Genomic DNA, 16,966 nt, shown 5'->3' with positions numbered 1-16,966 from the left:
CTTGAGAATGTTATCTGGGATGAGTTTGATCCTGTGACCCCTGAGGACGTGGACAGGATTCTGGGTAGACTGAACGCGACCACTTGTTTATTGGACCCGTGTCCTTCCTGGTTAGTACTGGCTTCCCAGGAAGTGACACGAGGCTGGCTCCAGGGGATTATAAACGCTTCGCTGAGTGAGGGTGACTTTCCCGCCGCCTTGAAAGAGGCGGTGGTGAGGCCTCTCCTCAAGAAGCCTTCCCTGGACCCGGCAATGTTGGTAAATTATCGTCCGGTCTCCAATCTTCGCTTTGTTGCGAAGGTTGTTGAGAGTGTGGTCGCGCAACAGCTCCCCCAGCACCTGGATGAAATGACGTATCTGGATCCGTTCCAGTCGGGCTTCAGGCCCGGGTACAGCATGGAAACGGCATTGGTCGCGTTGGTTGATGATCTCTGGAGGGCTCGGGACAGGGGGTGCTCCTCTGTCCTGGTCCTGTTAGATCTCTCAGCGGCTTTTGATACCATCGACCATGGTATCATGCTGCACCGGTTGGAAGAGTTGGGGGTGGGAGGCACTGTGTTGCGGTGGTTCTCCTCCTTTCTCTCTGACCGGTCGCAGTCTGTGTTGACAGGGGGACAGAGGTCGACCCCGAGGCCCCTCATATGTGGGGTGCCGCAAGGGTCGGTCCTCTCGCCTCTCCTGTTCAACATTTATGTGAAGCCGCTGGGCGAGATCATCCGTGGTTTCGGGGTGGAGTACCATCAGTACGCTGACGACACCCAGCTGTACATCTCCACCCCGGATCACCCCAACGATGCCCTTGAAGTGATGTCCCGGTGCCTGGAGGCCGTACGGATCTGGATGGGGAGGAACAGGCTCAGGCTCAACCCATCCAAGACTGAGTGGCTGTGGTTTCCGACGTCCCGATATAGTCAGTTGACGCCATCACTGACTATTGGGGGCGAATCATTGGCCCCCACGGATAGGGCTCGCAACTTGGGCATCCTCCTGGATTCACGGCTGTCTTTAGAAGAGCACTTGACGGCCGTGACCGGGAGGATTTTTCATCAGGTTCGCTTGATTTGCCAGTTGCGTCCCTTTCTGGATCGGGACTCTTTACGCACGGTCACTCATGCCCTTGTCACCTCCCGCCTGGAATATTGCAACGCTCTCTACATGGGGCTCCCCTTGAGGAGCACCCGGAGGCTCCAACTGGCGCAGAGTGCGGCCGCGCGGGTGGTAATGGGAGCGACATGGCGTTCCCATGTAACACCTCTCCTGCGCGAGCTGCACTGGCTCCCGGTGGTCTTCCGGGTGCGCTTCAAGGTTTTGGTTACCACCTTTAAAGCGCTCCATGGCTTAGGGCCCGGGTACTTGCGGGACTGCCTACTACCACCAATAGCCTCCCACCGGCCGGTACGCTCCCATAGAGAGGGGCTCCTCCGGGTGCCGTCAGCCAAACAATGCTGACTGGCGGCCCCCAGGGGGAGAGCCTTCTCTGTGGGGGCACCTACTATCTGGAACGAGCTCCCCCCAGAGATACGGAGGATCCCGGATCTGCGCACCTTCCGCCGCGCCTTAAAGACCTTACTATTTCACCAGGCCGGCCTGGCCTAATTTTTCCCCCTCTTTTATAAAAGATTTTTAAAATTTTAAACATCTTTTAGTATTTATATATTCAATTTTAAATTGGTTTTAAAAGTCTGGGGTTTTAAATTTGTCGGGGCCAAAATTATTTAATTTGATTTTATTCTATTTTTTAAATTTTGTATTGTATGTGTTTTTATTGTTTGGCTGTGCACCGCCCTGAGTCCTTCAGGAGTAGGTCGGTATAGAAATCTAATAAATGAAAATGAAATGAAAATGAAATGAAAATCTATGATATGTCAATTATACATGGTCTAATTACATTAAATGGTCAAATATGGAATGTTTTTTTCATACTCTTTAATTTTTATACGTTTAGTGAAATGGAAACAACATATTGTTTTGATTTGGGGCCAGGCGAAAGTATTGATGGCTTTCCATATCATAAGGCAGTGTAAGTGAAGTCCTGCTTTAATCTGTTCTGTTAGTCTCTTTCTTGAAGAACTACTTACAGAGATTTCTATGCCTGATTAATCACAACTGTTTGCTGGATAAGAATAAAGACAAATGATTATTTAAACCTGCTTACGTACCATGACTTTCTTCCCTCAATCTGCGCTAGAGTGCCAGTTGATGAAGACAGAGAGACCTAAACCAAACACATTCATCATCAGATGCCTCCAGTGGACCACAGTAATTGAAAGAACATTTCATGTGGAGACTCCAGAGGAGCGGTATGTTTCCTTCAATCTTAAATACAAAAACAACTTGCAAAAGCAGATGTAAATGTTCAGCATTATTAGAGAGCTCCATCTTCTCAAATGCTTCCTTTTTTATTGGTTTGGTGCTATGGGCTTTACAGTCTCATTTGCCATGAAATTCACTTTTATCAGACTGGGTTGGGATGGAATAGAGAACTCTTGTAGAAGGAACTGCTTGCAATTGTGCATCACTAATAAAAGTGTGCGTTGGATGCATACACAACAGAGGCTAGTATTTCTACCTCTCCCAAAAAATAGCCTTCAGGTATGTTGGACTGAAATTTCTGTCATCTCTTGCCAACCAGGTATCCTACTGTCCTATATAATAACCAGAAGAACACATTTAATTCCAGACTAGAATTTAAAATATCTTAGGAAGGAAAATGGTGGTTTCTAACAGTATTCCTATTCCTGTTTTCGAACATTTCAAACACGATTGAAGCCCAATTATTTTTTTTTGGAAAGTAAGCTTGGAAGTAAGCTTTGCATTTTCCCCTACTCTTTTCCAAAATCACGCATCACAATGAAATAATGTTTATTTTTTCTTAGGGAAGAATGGACAAAAGCCATCCAAACAGTAGCAGACAGCCTTAAGAAGCAGGAGGAAGAAAACATGGATTTTCGATCTGGTTCGCCCAGTGATAATTCAGGTGCTGAAGAAATGGAAATTTCAATGACAAAACCAAAACACAAAGTAGTAAGTATTATTTCTCAGTCACACACACTCATGTGAATTCCACATGCCTTTTGGTGTCATAAGCTGCCTTTTTCAATATGGTACCTGCCAGTTTCCAAAATCCTCATGTAGTCTCAATGCATCTAAAGACCATCAAATTGGGAGACCACCAATTTGAATATCTTTTGTTGCTTTGTGTTCTTCAAGTTATTTTGATTTCAGCATTTACTATCCCTAAGCAATAGCTGTTTTCATTGGGGTTTAGAAACTGCTGCAGGAATGCCTGGGGTAACTTTAGATGAGTTTCTTTTTGAAAAGTTAAAGGAGTTAAACTACTGAGGGGTAGTGCCAAGCCCCTGTAGAGGTGAGGGACAAATTATATGGTTGGATACAGTGCTTTTCTAATAAAATTTTACAACAGGCAGGGAAATATCCAGAAGGCTGGAAATTGGATTATGCTTAACCATATCTGCATTTTAGACTGTAAGGCAGGTATAGCTTAATATAAATTAAATATAAATTAAAGAACCCCGATGGCACAGTGGTTAGACTATAGTATTTCAATCCTGATTGGCTCAGGGCTGACTCAGCCTTCCATCCTTCCAAGGTCAGTAAAATGAGGACTTAAGATAGTTGGAGGCAATATGTTGACTTTTATAAACTGCTCAAAAACTGCTGTAAAGCACTATGGAGTGGTATATAATTGTAAGTGCTATTGCTATTGTTAACTTGTAATCTGTAGCTTATCCAGGGTACTAAATTTATTTTATTTATTTATTTATTTTATTTTATTTATATGACCCCCTATCTCCATAGGACTCAGGGCGGCTCACAACAATAAAATATCCAATAAAACGTGTTAAAATACATGTTAACCCCCCCAGTCCTGGTTGAACAACCATGTCTTTAAGTCGCGGCGGAAGTTGCGGAGGTCAGGGGCCAACCAGAGCCCCAGAGGAAGTTGGTTCCAGAGGGTGGGAGCACCCACAGAGAAAGCTCTGCCTCTAGCGGTCGCCAGTCAACACTGTCTAGCCGACAGCACCCTGAATAGGCCCTCCCTGTGAGAACACACCAGGCGATGGGGAGCGGTTGCTGGTTGCAGATGATCCGACAAATTTGTTGTATTTACTGTAGCAAATAGGAAAGTTTAATTCATTTACTTAGGTCAATGTCTCTCAAACTCAGCAAATTCAGGCTATGAACTTCAACTCCCAGAATTCCTCAGCCAGCAGCATTCTGGGAGTCAAAAGTCCACATACCTTAAAATTGCTGAAGTTGACAAACTTTGCCTTTAGATAGTGACATACATTGAAACAGTTGTTCAGTCAGATAATACTGGAATACAGTTAGTAAGGTATTTCTTTACATCTCTATATAAATGCCTAGAGTATCTGGGTTCATTCATCTTTTTAAGCCATAATTTATTCAGTTTATTTTTGGTTTTTAGCATATTGTGCAAACTCAGCCACTGTAATTTATCCTTCTTTTGAAAACCCTGGATTCATGTGATAGGAGAAGTGGTTGATCTGTCTAAGTTGTAAGTTATTTTCCTTCATTTACTTTTTAATGGGCCTATAACTTTTTAAACCTGTCTTCCACAGACTATGAATGAATTTGAGTATCTTAAGCTCTTGGGAAAAGGTACTTTTGGAAAGGTCATTCTGGTGAAAGAGAAAGCAACTGGACGCTATTATGCCATGAAAATTTTGAAGAAGGAAGTAATTGTTGCAAAGGTAGGGATGTCATGGTTTACCCCTTCTGATTTCTAGAACAGTAGGGATGCTGAATATGTCAGGACTGTTTCCTTTTTTTCAAACTTGAAGTTTTTGAACCTCAAAGATGCATTTCATCTCATTTATGAATTAAATTCTCAGAGAATTGAGATCATTCCCCCCCTTAATATAACATCAAGCCATAGATTAGTACTAGCTGTACAAGCTTCAGCTTCTCATTCTCCTTCTCCCTCATGCATTCCTTCCTTCACAGTTTAATATCAGAGTTAGACCAACTATGTTTTGTGTAATTATATCGGGCAATTAAAAGAATCAGGGAATAACATTGGGATGTGGGAATCTGTTCTGTTCTTTGAAAACATGTTGCAGAACAGAGTGTAACTGAAGTCAGTCAATTGATAAAACTTGAAATTGTCAATTTGAGCAAACTTCATACACAAAATTAAGTCAGTGTAGTTGTTTTGGTTCTGGTTCTAGATGATATCTGCAGTTGTTTGTAACCCATTATTTATGGATTGGCATTATACGTGAGTTAGACAACTATAGTTTGTTCAACCTGAATTGATCTGTGGTTATCAAATCTAATTGAAAACTCAGCCATGGTGCGTAAATCAATAGAGACAGACAGACAAAATTTGATTTATCTTAATCTTTTTTTGAAGAAACTTCCTGATGTCAGGGTGTTTCCATAGTTGTTTCATTTTGGCTGAAATTGGCCAGTATCACCTGGGTTAAAGATATGTGTCCTTAAAATATAAATTAATTATATAATGGTGAATGTGTGCCCTTCCAGGCATTGAACTCCAGCTCCCTTCAATCCTAGCCAGCTGAGTCAATGACAAGGAATGGCAGGAGATGTACAGTATCTTGATTTCAACAAAGAATCTGACAAAGCATAATATACTGACCAGCGAGCTAGTGCAGGCTAAGTGTAAGCTAAATGACGTGACAGTTAAGTGGATACATAGCTATTTCAAACATCATACTACCCAGGGTTCTCATCAGCTGTGCAGTTGAAATATCAAGTGAGCTGCACTAATTCAGCCTTCTTCCTGCACTCTTAGAGCATTTTATTGATTATTTGGATGAAGAGGGGGAAGGAATCCTTATCAGATTTATGGAATAGCAGCTGATGCTTTAGAAGGCAGAAATAAAATTCAAAGGATCTTACAGAATTGGGCACAAGCTCAAAATAAAACTTGATAGAAGCAAGATAGAATCTCCATAGACATTTGATAGAAGCAAATGCAAGTTTCCTCACTTAGAAAACAGGAAATAGAGGCAGAAGAACAGAATGCAGGGCATCTGGCTTAGCAATATTAATTTTGAAATATTTGAAATCTGTAGTCGTAGTTGAGTGCAACTGAGTGTGAAACAGCCACAAGATGCGGCTACAAAAAAACAAATGAGGTTTTAAAGTACATCAACAGAACTATAGTTTCTAAACAATGGGAAATCATAGTTTCACTTTATTCTGTACTGGTCAGTTCCTACCCCTGGAGTATTCTCTCTAGTTCTGGCACCACACTTTAGGGATTCAGACAAACTGGAAAAAAGGTTATGGGAACAACTATGAAGATGATCAGGATACTAGGAACAGAGTCTAGGAAAGAGAGATTAAAAGGTCTGAATAGTCTGAGGTCAGGGCATAAATACTAGTTTTCCATTTTCTGACAAGATGTTGCAGAGTTCATGACCTTCATGACCAGAGTACAAAACATAGAATAATAGTTTTAAGTTACTTAAGGCACTGAGTGGTGGCTCAGTGGCTAAGATGCTGAGTTTGTCGATCAAAAGGTTGGCAGTTCAGCAGTTCAAATCATTAGTGCCGCGTAATGGGGTGAGCTCCCATTACTTGTCCCAGCTTCTGCAAATCTAGTAGTTCAAAAGCACGTAAAAAATGCAAGTAGAAAAATAGGGACCAGCTTTGGTGGGAAGGTAACAGTATTCCGTGCGCCTTCAGCATTTAGTCATGCCGGCCACATAACCACGGAAACTTCTTCGCTGGGTCTTCGGCTTAGAAACAGAGATGAGCACTGCCCCTAGAATCGGGAACGACTAGCACATATGTGCGAGGAGAACTTTTACCTTTACCTTGGCACAAAAAATGTATTCTGACAGTAGCAGTAACCTTCAGCAGTGGTGCCAGTTATTCTGAGAGTGATTGAGTCTCCTTTCCTGGATGTATTCACATGGAGGATAGAGAGCCATCTGGCAGAGATGCTTGAATTTGGGTTTCTGAGCTGAGCAGAGGATTGGACTCGGGGGCCTAAATGGCCCTTTCCAAATTGATGATTTTCCGAGATGCAGTCTGGAAGGATTCCACATTTTTCTTACCTGTATTATATAAAGTGGCTTTTAAATGCTCTGCTTCGTTTTCTAGGACATTTAGAAAGGCTGTTTTATTTATTCTTCTGTCAAAAGTAGTTTTTAATAAGTAAAATTGAATTGTCACATAATTCTTTACCATTTGGGTTGTCCTGCAGGATGAAGTGGCACATACTCTGACAGAAAACCGGGTTTTGCAGAATTCTAGGCATCCATTTTTAACAGTAAGCATTCTTTCTGTAATTTTCTTAAAGTCTCTTATGAATGAGAAAAGATGGTTACCTCTATGTTTGTTCTCACTAACAAAAGCAGATTTCAGAGGCATATATTTCTCCAAATTGGATGGAGTATATGATAAGCAACCTAATCCAGTTTATGCAGTACAATTTAGAGTCAATTTGCGAGCAAATAGTGCTTTATTATGCCAATTGTTAGGGAAAGAACTTCACTCGACATGCATGCACAGACACAGGTGCGTGCGCACACCTTTTTTTTTTTCATCCAAAGAGGTACAGATTGAGACTTGGTGGTTCTAGAACCTGGAAAATGTTAGATAAAGTAATTAGTGCCTGCTCATCATGATGATTTAATAGTATTTCTAGTATCGGAGACAATTTGTTTTTACTACAGCCTTGAAATTAAGCTTATAAAATGTGTAACTTGGCAAAACTTTAGAACTTAACATAAGCAGTGCCCTGGTGGGTTGGACCTGTGATCCATCAAGTCCAGCATTCTCACAGTGGCAAACCAACTGCACAAGGAAGCCCATATCTCTCCCAGCAGATGGCCTTCAGAGGGAGGCAACCAGCCATCAAGTCTAATAGCTATTGGTCCCTATGACTTCCGTGAATTAGTCCAACCCTTTTTGAATCCAAACAAGTTGGTAGGCAGCATCATATCTTGTAATCTTCATACTCTTCCAGGCATGCAGTTCCTTACGCACACATTTGCTTTCCAGCCTTCTGCGGAAAATAGCAGGATGCTCACAATCAACCCAAATACCATGTAAGCGATTTTTCAGAGATACCAAAATTTCTCTAGTGTTATTTATTTAGAAAACACTTCTAGTAGGGTATTCTAAAACATGCTTGTTTTTTAAAATCCAGTTTTGATTGAGGCTAGTCTACTTTGAAAACAATCATCTTCTGCCTATCCTTTTTCATTTCAAAAGTCCTTAATTACTCACTGGTCTCTTTGGGTCTGAAAGCCAATCTTGTAGTTGTGCTTGATCACCTGGCAAATATTGTTGCAGAACTCATCCTAGTTATAGGGAAAGGTCACCTTTCTTGCCTTCCCAGCTCACTCAGACTCTTTTGCTATCCAGTGTATGCACTAGTGCAACGCACTGCTTATAGGGCTGTCCTTGAAGACTACGCAGAACCTTCAGCTGGTTCAGCATATGGTAACCCAGGTTGCTCAGCTGCTTGGAAGGTCAGTCATGTAATCATACCTCCCTCTTGTGAAACATGTGGCCCTAGACATTTGGATCACCTCCTCCTTAGTTTTCTTCCAAAAACCAGTGAAAACATGATTCTTCAAGAGAGCGTTTGAATCTAAAAAGTTTGTTATTACTCCTGCACATCAGATTAACACATATATTTGTCTTAGTTTGGTTTGAATCTTGTGTTCTGTTACTTCAGCACTTCACTCAGAGCAAATAGGAATTGAGAAGCAGAGAAAGCAAAGTAAATAAATAAGTGAAAAGTTTGGATAAGCGGTACTTTTGACTTCTTTAACTTTTGTAACATAAAGTCATTTTATCATTCTTTCATTAAGAGAACCAGGTGATTCATGATCAGCTAATGGATCTTCAGCAGGACTTGCCAGAGCTGGGCGGGGGGGGGGACTTCTTGTTCTGGATCCAGAAAATGGTGACTTATACAATCCATTATTATTTATGGATATGTTTATTTTTATCTAAGGCCAACGTTGTGACTCCTTCTCTGGCTCTGAAACCCCAGCTGTAACTTCTGGGCTGCAGCCCAAGCAAAACGAAATAGAGAGCATGTCAAACCAAGCTGGCACTCCTTGCGCTGCAAAAATCTTCATGATGAGTGGAGGCATCACCACTTGGGGGCTTCCCATTCAGAAGCAATGCATTTCTGGTTGCTGGAAGCAAAACATTAGTGAAAGGGAAATCACTTGCTAGATGGAGCTTTAGATCAGATATAGTAGAGCTGTTTCATTTGTTTATTTATTTGCTCAATTTATATAACCCCCAGTCTCACACACATAACTCTGAGCGACTCACCGCTCATAGAAAAGTACAAAAAATTCAGAATCATACAACAAAAATCATTAAAAGCACATTCATATTAATTAAAAAATCAATAACTTTTATATAAATGTGAATAAATAAATAATAAAAATTATAGTTAGGATGTCTTCTTGGTGCACAATTTTGGAAACAGAATTGGGCATAATCTTCAGTATTGGCTGTCTCTGTGAAATACTCCAGCATCTTTCTTGTATCTATCTTCTCTTCACTTCTCGAGCTTAGCTGAATGTCGTTACTGAATTGTAAGAAATGTCCAAGCTAAATAAAGTAATGTCTACTTTATTTCGTTTTTCATTCATTATACACTTTACTTTTGCTACCATCATTCCATTATTCAATAACATGCATGTAACAATCATCAGAGGGAAAAATTAAATTAGGGAGAATATTGAACATTATTGAATATTGTTAAAGTTGTTTCATTCCAATATAAACAACAATCCTCGTTGACACTGTTCTTGCATTGCAAACTCTTTCACAAATTTTGCTATCTCAGTTTGGCATTGTATTGCACTGTATTGCTCAGTACAGTCTAAAAGACTGTGCCATAGAGAAATATGTATAAAAAGCAAGAGAAAAGAAAGAGGAAATTTGCAATTAAAACAAGAATATTCATAGTGCATACTAAAAGTATTCACTTTAGAAAGGGGCAGGGGTTCATTCAGTAGAGAGGGATTCATCATTTCCTGTTACAGCAGATGCGATTTGTGAAGTTTCAGGGCACAGGTCCAACTCCAGTAATCTCTTGGTTGGTTATAAAGCATAACAGATGATGTAAAATTAAGATTTTTGTCTACTTTTTTATAGGCATTGAAATATTCCTTTCAGACGCATGACCGTTTGTGTTTTGTTATGGAATATGCTAATGGAGGGGAGGTAAGGATCATGTTCCTCAAAATCAAATGCTGTTAAGTGATGTCATTTTAATGGTTGGAAAACCTCTCAGTTTGTCTATTAACTTTTTAAAAAAACTTGCAAAGATCAGGCCTTTGATTAATGATAGAGCAGAAGCTTTGTACGTATAAGGAGGCAGTTCTGCTCCTTGGCATTTCTGTCTTAAATTTATTTATTTATATCCCGCCTTTATTATTTTGACAAATAACTCAGGGTGTTGAACATATCTAGCACTCATTTTTCTTCCTACTTTCTGGGAGTGGTTGGGCTCAAAGAGGGTGACTGGCCCAAAGTCACTCTTGACGGCTTTCATGCCTAATACAGGACTAGAACTCACAGTCTCCCAGTTTCTAGCTTGGGGCCTTAACCACTAGACTAAACAGACTCTATTATAGGGGTGAAATGTAAAATTTGTTACTACTGGTTCTGTGGGCGTGGCTTGGTGGGGGAGAGGGTAATGTGACTGGGTGGGCATGGGCAACTTTTTTTAAAAAAAAAACTTTTCAAAGCATTTTTTCTAATGCTTTGAAAAGCCTCTCCTCCGATCAGGGAACTCAGCTGGGATCGTCAGAGAGGCTCTTTAAAAAATGCCTCTCTGCTGATCAGGGAACTCAGCTGGGATCGTCAGAGACTTTTCAAAACATTTTTTTTACCACGTCTTCGGCCAAGAGGTTGCAGAAAAAAATGCTTTGAAAAGCCTCTGTTATCCCAGCTGAACCACGTGATCATCAGAGGCTTTTTTTAAAAAACTTTTAAAAGCATTTTTTCATCAGAAGAGGTTATAGAAAAAATGCTTTTAATAGTAAAAAAAAAAGCCTCTGATGATCGTGCGGCTCAACTGGGCATGGTGGCGGGGGGGGGTGGGCAGGGATTTTTGCTACCGGTTCTCCGAACCACCCGCCGCCATTGCTACCAGATTGGACGATCTGGTCTGAACCGGGGAGCATTTCACCCCTGCTCTATTATAGCACATAGAACACTTAACAAACACAAGACTTAACAAACACAAGACTTAACAAAACTGGAAGGAAATGTGCCAAGTGGAAACATGAAATAAGCAATGCATGTTAATTATTTTCACTGACTTCCCTTTATAGACATTGCATAAATTACTTTTCATATGTAATTATTTGTCTTTCCAGCTATTTTTCCATCTATCACGAGAACGCGTTTTTTCTGAAGATCGTGCCCGGTTTTATGGGGCTGAAATTGTATCGGCGTTGGACTACCTACATTCAGAGAAAAATGTGGTATATAGAGACTTAAAGGTATGTAGATTGGAGGTGGAGCAATGCTAAATCTGTGAAAAAATACTAGTTTGATCAATGATTCCCCGTCTCTGACAGCGCTCCTCTCCTCACATGTCAAAAATCTCATTCAGTTGTAGAAATACCTCTTTTTGGTATGTAGAAATACCTCTTTTTGGTATGTTTGGTACTTTGGAAAAAGTATGTTCTTTTTCAGTTTGTATTGAAAACCAATACAAAATCAACGTTTAAATACATTTGCAGAATACAGCATAACAGAGCTGGAACGGATCTTGGAGGTCTTCATTTATACAATACAGTCTCAGTACAAAACATCAACATTTTAAAGAAGCTAAATTGAAAATCATCTTCAGAATAAAAAAAATCAAAGCGCTCTGAAATTTGGCCTCATCAGTTGATTGTATTGGATGACTCACTGATCACATTTCTAATATCGCTTGCGGCTCCTCTCCTATTATAAAGTGCTGTTCTATATTAAGCCTAATAAATTCAGGTAAAAACTGATAGAAGGAGCATTTCTCTATTCAAAACTCTGAAGAGCTGTGACCAGTCTGAATAGGCAGCCATGGTTAAAGGTAAAGACTCCTTTGAGTTGAGCCTGGTGCCTGAGGGTTAAATGAAGGCATTGATAAAAGGTTTTGTTGATAGTACAGAGATAATTGGCCATTGGCTTCTCCTAGAATTTTTTTCTTTAATTTCCCAATCTAGTCTGCAGCTCAAGAATTCCCTGGAGATCTCCCGTCCCAATACTAACCAGGTCCTCTTTAGCCTCTGAGTTATGTTAAGGTTGATCAAGTGTTGCTATCTATTGAAACTCTGCTAGGATATATTGTCAGTTTTTTAATCCTTATAGAGCTCAGCATAACCATCATGTTCTGCATGTTGGTCAGTTACAGAGCACTTACACTTTTAAACAATGTATTAAATTGGACTGGAATGGAACGTAAAGGAAACTGAAGTAAGTGAAAGTGATTGGATGGACCAGTAATCCCAGTCTGAGTGCTTAGCTACCATTTGGTTACTTTTGTGAACAAAAAAAATAGCTGTTCTGAGCCAACAGAAGTTAATCAACAGAATATTATAGAAGAAATTGCCCCAATTAGTAGTAAAACTTCACTTAAGTAAGCTGAAGAGGTTTGATGGCCTGTACTTTTGAGGTCTTTAAACTTTTCATGGTTATAGAGTACATTGTAATATTATTGAGTTTGAATATTCATCTAGCCCTGATTTTCCATTTTTTATATAGATGGCTCAGATTTTTGCAGCAATATGAAAGTCCTATTCATATGTTCCCAGCTAATGAGATCATATTAATTTTAAGAAAATATCCCCTACTCTATTATAAAGCAAATTTTATCATGTTTAAATGATATCAAAGTAAAATGTGTAATTTAACTAAATACTTTTAAATTATTTTAATTGGCTCTTAAGTGTTTAAGGTATTTTTATTTGTTATTTATACATGTTTATTGTCTCTTATATACCACCAAATATTTACACTTTTTGGCAGTTTGTTTAATGTTTTATTATGCTAGCTATTGAATTGTTAAAATTATAAGTTCTTTTATTAAAAAAAGACAGTATAGAAGTAATGTATATAAAAAGTCAAACTAGCATGCATTATCTTTTAAAAAATAAGTCCTCCATATCTGAAAGGAAGAAGGAATCCTCTTCTAAATGTATGCAATATATGGTAACATACATAATCATCATTATTACTTATTAAATTTTGGTGCTGCCTGACTCCCAATGACGCTGGACAGTTAGAGTTAGGGTAGTTATATTCTCCTAAAGGTATTTTTTTTCCATGACTGTTTCCCAATGAATCAATACTTTATAAAACACTATTTCCCAGAATATATGCCTGGGTTGCTATATACAAAATATAGGTGAGACAGTGGAAATTATTTGACATTTCATTCCTCTCCCACTCCCCACATGTACAGAATGATATAATTGAAATACTTGTCCCTCCATGTTATTTCCCTTATCATTCTCCCTGTTTTCCACATCTTAAATAGCTACTATTTGCATGAGGATTTGTTTATTCTGGGAGAAAAAAAATATAGCAAAGGGTTACTCTCCAATCTCCATTATTCATCATGCTGAAAGAAATAATGCAGTCCTGATTCTCTGTTTCAGCAGCTTTGAAGCAGGGGATGTAAGCATGGATAGCCGATGCCTTGGGTGATTAGTCCTCTATAGAATAATTCAGAAAATTCTCCATCCAATCTTCATTTCTTGACAGACTTCTACACTATTCTTCTAATCTCCAAATCCCATATCTGCAACATTTATTTATTTATTTAAAATATTTACATATTTGCCCATCTTATAAAAAGCATAGAGCCATCTGGGTGACCTTGGGCCAGTCACACACACTCAGCCCTAGGAAGCAGTCAATGGCAACAACTTCTGAATTCTTGCCAAGAAAACTTCAGGGACTTGTCCAGGCAGTCATCAGGAGTCAACCCCAACTCAAGGCTCATGCAAAAACAACAACAACACACACACACACGGCACATTAGACTGATAAGTGATAGTCATATTTATTGATTTTGGTTTTAATTTTCTGATACTAATACAGAAGGCTGCTCAGAATCATTGGAAATGGAGGAACATAAGTGTTACAGTAATAAACACTTAAAGTGTAAGTGTAAGATTTGTAGCAGTTCTTTCAAAAAACATCATTTTAGGACACTTTTACAAACATATTAAAGATTCTTTTACAAATATGTTGAAGATTCTCAGTATTTAGCTGGATGATTTTCGTGTCTAACTTTTTATATGTTTTTATTTAAGTTGGAAAACTTGATGCTGGATAAAGATGGACACATAAAAATAACAGACTTTGGGTTATGTAAAGAAGGGATCAAGGATGGAGCAACAATGAAGACTTTCTGTGGCACACCAGAATACCTTGCCCCAGAGGTACCTTTCATATTATATTCATATTATCACAAGAGATTTTCCTTCGTCAAAAATAGATGCTAAGATATTTCCCAAAATATTACTGTATAAAAGTCAACTAAGTGTGAGTGTTCATTAATTCTATGTTGCCTTGACACTAGAGGCTGGAGTTAACTCTGCTAAAGTATCTCTTTTATTGAAAGCCACTTCACTTTTCTGGATGGGAGAGAACAAGCTGAACTTGAACCCAAGCAAGAGGTCTCTGTCTGCTCCAAAATTATCTCTAGATGGAAAGCTACTATCCCTGAAGGAGCAGGTCCATGACTTGGGGTCCTCATGGATATTCAGTTTCTGCTCAATAGTAAGGAGATGCCATGGCCTATGACCTTGGCCCAGCTTTGGCTGGTGTGCCAGTTGCAGTGCTATCAGGAGAGAAAACAACTTGCAGTACCTCATGTTGAACTGTAACATGGGGGTGTTTTTCAGAACTACTTAGAAGCTTCTGAACCAGTGGTCCAGAATACAGTGGTCCATGAGCTCACTAACACCTGGTTTTGGGATCACGTTACACCTGCACTGGTCACCAAGAAGCTTCTGGGTGCAATGTAAAATGTTGGTTTTAACTATAAAGCCCTCAGTAGCTTGGCATCAGGTTCCTGTCAGGATTGCATTCTCTAATAAAATTGGCACTTCCATGATCTTTTAATGAGAAGGAGCTTATGGTTCCCACTCCCAAGAGCTGAAAGTCAGGAGGCTTTGCCCCTCAGTAATAGCACCAGCCCCTTGGAACAGCTTCCATTTGAAATTTGATTGGCTCTCTTCCTGTGCACCTTCCGCAACCAACTTATCTTTAAATTTTTATATATGTTTATGTGAATTGCTGAGAGTTAATTGGGTTATAGTGTGATGTAATTGTAATAAATTAATCACTTTGAAATGCACAAAAAACAGATTTTGCTTTTCATACACTGTGTCTTTAGTTAGGGTTTCTCATAAAAAAGAAGAATAGCCATTTACTTGCATCTGAGAAAATACAAAGTTGGGGAGTGGGATAAAAGCAGAGAAAGCATCCTTTCTCTGATTATCTTGGGTTGCCTTAATGAGCATAATGTGATGTGTCTCAGTCTTAATCTGATTTGAAATTTGTTACCTAGGCATGTAGATATAAAGCTCAATGGAAGCTATTGAGAATTCAGTTTGGCTTTTCTGAATTTGCATTGCCCAAATCTTGTGAACTAGTAGAGGAATTTTGGTTTAGCTATTAAGGTGCTATTCTAGAAACCAGGAGACTGTGAGCTCTAAACCCACTTTAGGCATGGAAGCCAATTGTGTGACTTCAGACAGTCTCTCAGTCCTATCCACTTCACAGAGTTGTTGTTGTGGAGAAAATAGAATACAGGAGTATTAGGTATGTTTGCCATTCTTGAGTTGAATGAATGAATGAGAATATATAGGTTTATAATTGCAGCAGGATCAAATGGTGAAAATGCCATATTAATGGCCTTCAAAGAATTCATCTAATCTACTGTTTCTGCACTTAAGTAACATTAAGATGTATGGACTGCAACTCCTACAATTCTGCAGGTGGAATGCTCCAAAAGCTTGAAGTCCACACATCTTAAAGTTGCAGAAGTGGAGAAACTCTGGTCTAGTCTACTTTTAGTAATTTCCAGGAGTCAGATTAGTCTTTTTTTAGACTCATAGACCATCACAAGAGTCAGGGGTGACACAAAGGTATAAGAACAATAAAAACCATCAACTCCCTAGCAGTTGTCAATATATATTATAGCAATGAATTACATCAGCAAAAATTAATTTTCCGTCATGAGTTCAAACCAAGTGTTTTCTCCTTGTGACTAATGACTCCAGAAGTTATGAGAATATACACACCATGTGGTGTATATATTAAGCAAGCTGTATAGTCTAACCCAAATTATTTATGTAGTACATTTTTATCCCATCCTTCTTCCCAGGGAAACATGACATTGTACGTGACTTTCTTCTGTACTCATTTGGTCCTCACAGTAACCCTGCACATAAGATTGAGATGGTTTCTAGGTTTCTCTTGGGGAAGTTGGTCTCTCCAAATCCAGTTAACATTTTCCTCTAGCCCTTGTCTTCCATAGTCCCCACAACTGTCTTGTTGAATAAGGGTGACAAGAATTACAGACCAGCATATATGGGGAAAAAAATAGTTTCAAAGAAAAGCTACTCTATTTCAATCCATAGATCCCCCATGACTTTGCAAGATGGAACTAATCATATGGCCTGTTTACATGAATGTAGAAACAGTTACCTGGATAATATGGGGAGCATGTTTGAATTTTCAAAGAATACTAAATAACTTGGGTTTGGGAACAATATCTCATTTGGGGAGAGGGCATGTTTAACTTCTGTTATCCTTTAGATATCATGTCAGTGAGTTGGCTTTCAAACCAGCCGATGAGCATGTACTAGCAAATGTCCCATATCAATGAAGTCACTTAACCTTTTTTAAAAAGTGGAAAGTGAGGCTTGCCTTGTTGTCATCTGTTTGTAATTGGAATCTGGCC

The 16,966-nt window shown here is 39.3% G+C and overlaps 1 protein-coding gene across 2 annotated transcripts in view; it reads left to right on the top strand.

The window, feature by feature from the left end:
• AKT1 (AKT serine/threonine kinase 1) overlaps window positions 1-16,966 on the top strand; it is a 114,432-nt gene that overhangs the window by 82,222 nt on the left and 15,244 nt on the right. For both annotated transcript variants that reach the window (XM_034418586.3, XM_034418587.3), the window contains exons 4-10: window positions 2,189-2,300; window positions 2,877-3,024; window positions 4,605-4,736; window positions 7,223-7,288; window positions 10,150-10,218; window positions 11,379-11,504; window positions 14,307-14,435. In XM_034418586.3, coding sequence (XP_034274477.1) covers window positions 2,189-2,300; window positions 2,877-3,024; window positions 4,605-4,736; window positions 7,223-7,288; window positions 10,150-10,218; window positions 11,379-11,504; window positions 14,307-14,435 — 782 coding nt within the window. The remainder of the gene's footprint in view (window positions 1-2,188; window positions 2,301-2,876; window positions 3,025-4,604; window positions 4,737-7,222; window positions 7,289-10,149; window positions 10,219-11,378; window positions 11,505-14,306; window positions 14,436-16,966) is intronic.

Source organism: Pantherophis guttatus, chromosome 1 (assembly GCF_059756535.1).
Source record: "Pantherophis guttatus breed Tessera chromosome 1, ASM5975653v1, whole genome shotgun sequence".
NCBI classification, from domain to species: domain Eukaryota; kingdom Metazoa; phylum Chordata; class Lepidosauria; order Squamata; family Colubridae; genus Pantherophis; species Pantherophis guttatus.
The sequence above is the reverse complement of the archived record's forward strand: the minus strand, read 5'-3'. Positions and strand labels throughout refer to the sequence as shown.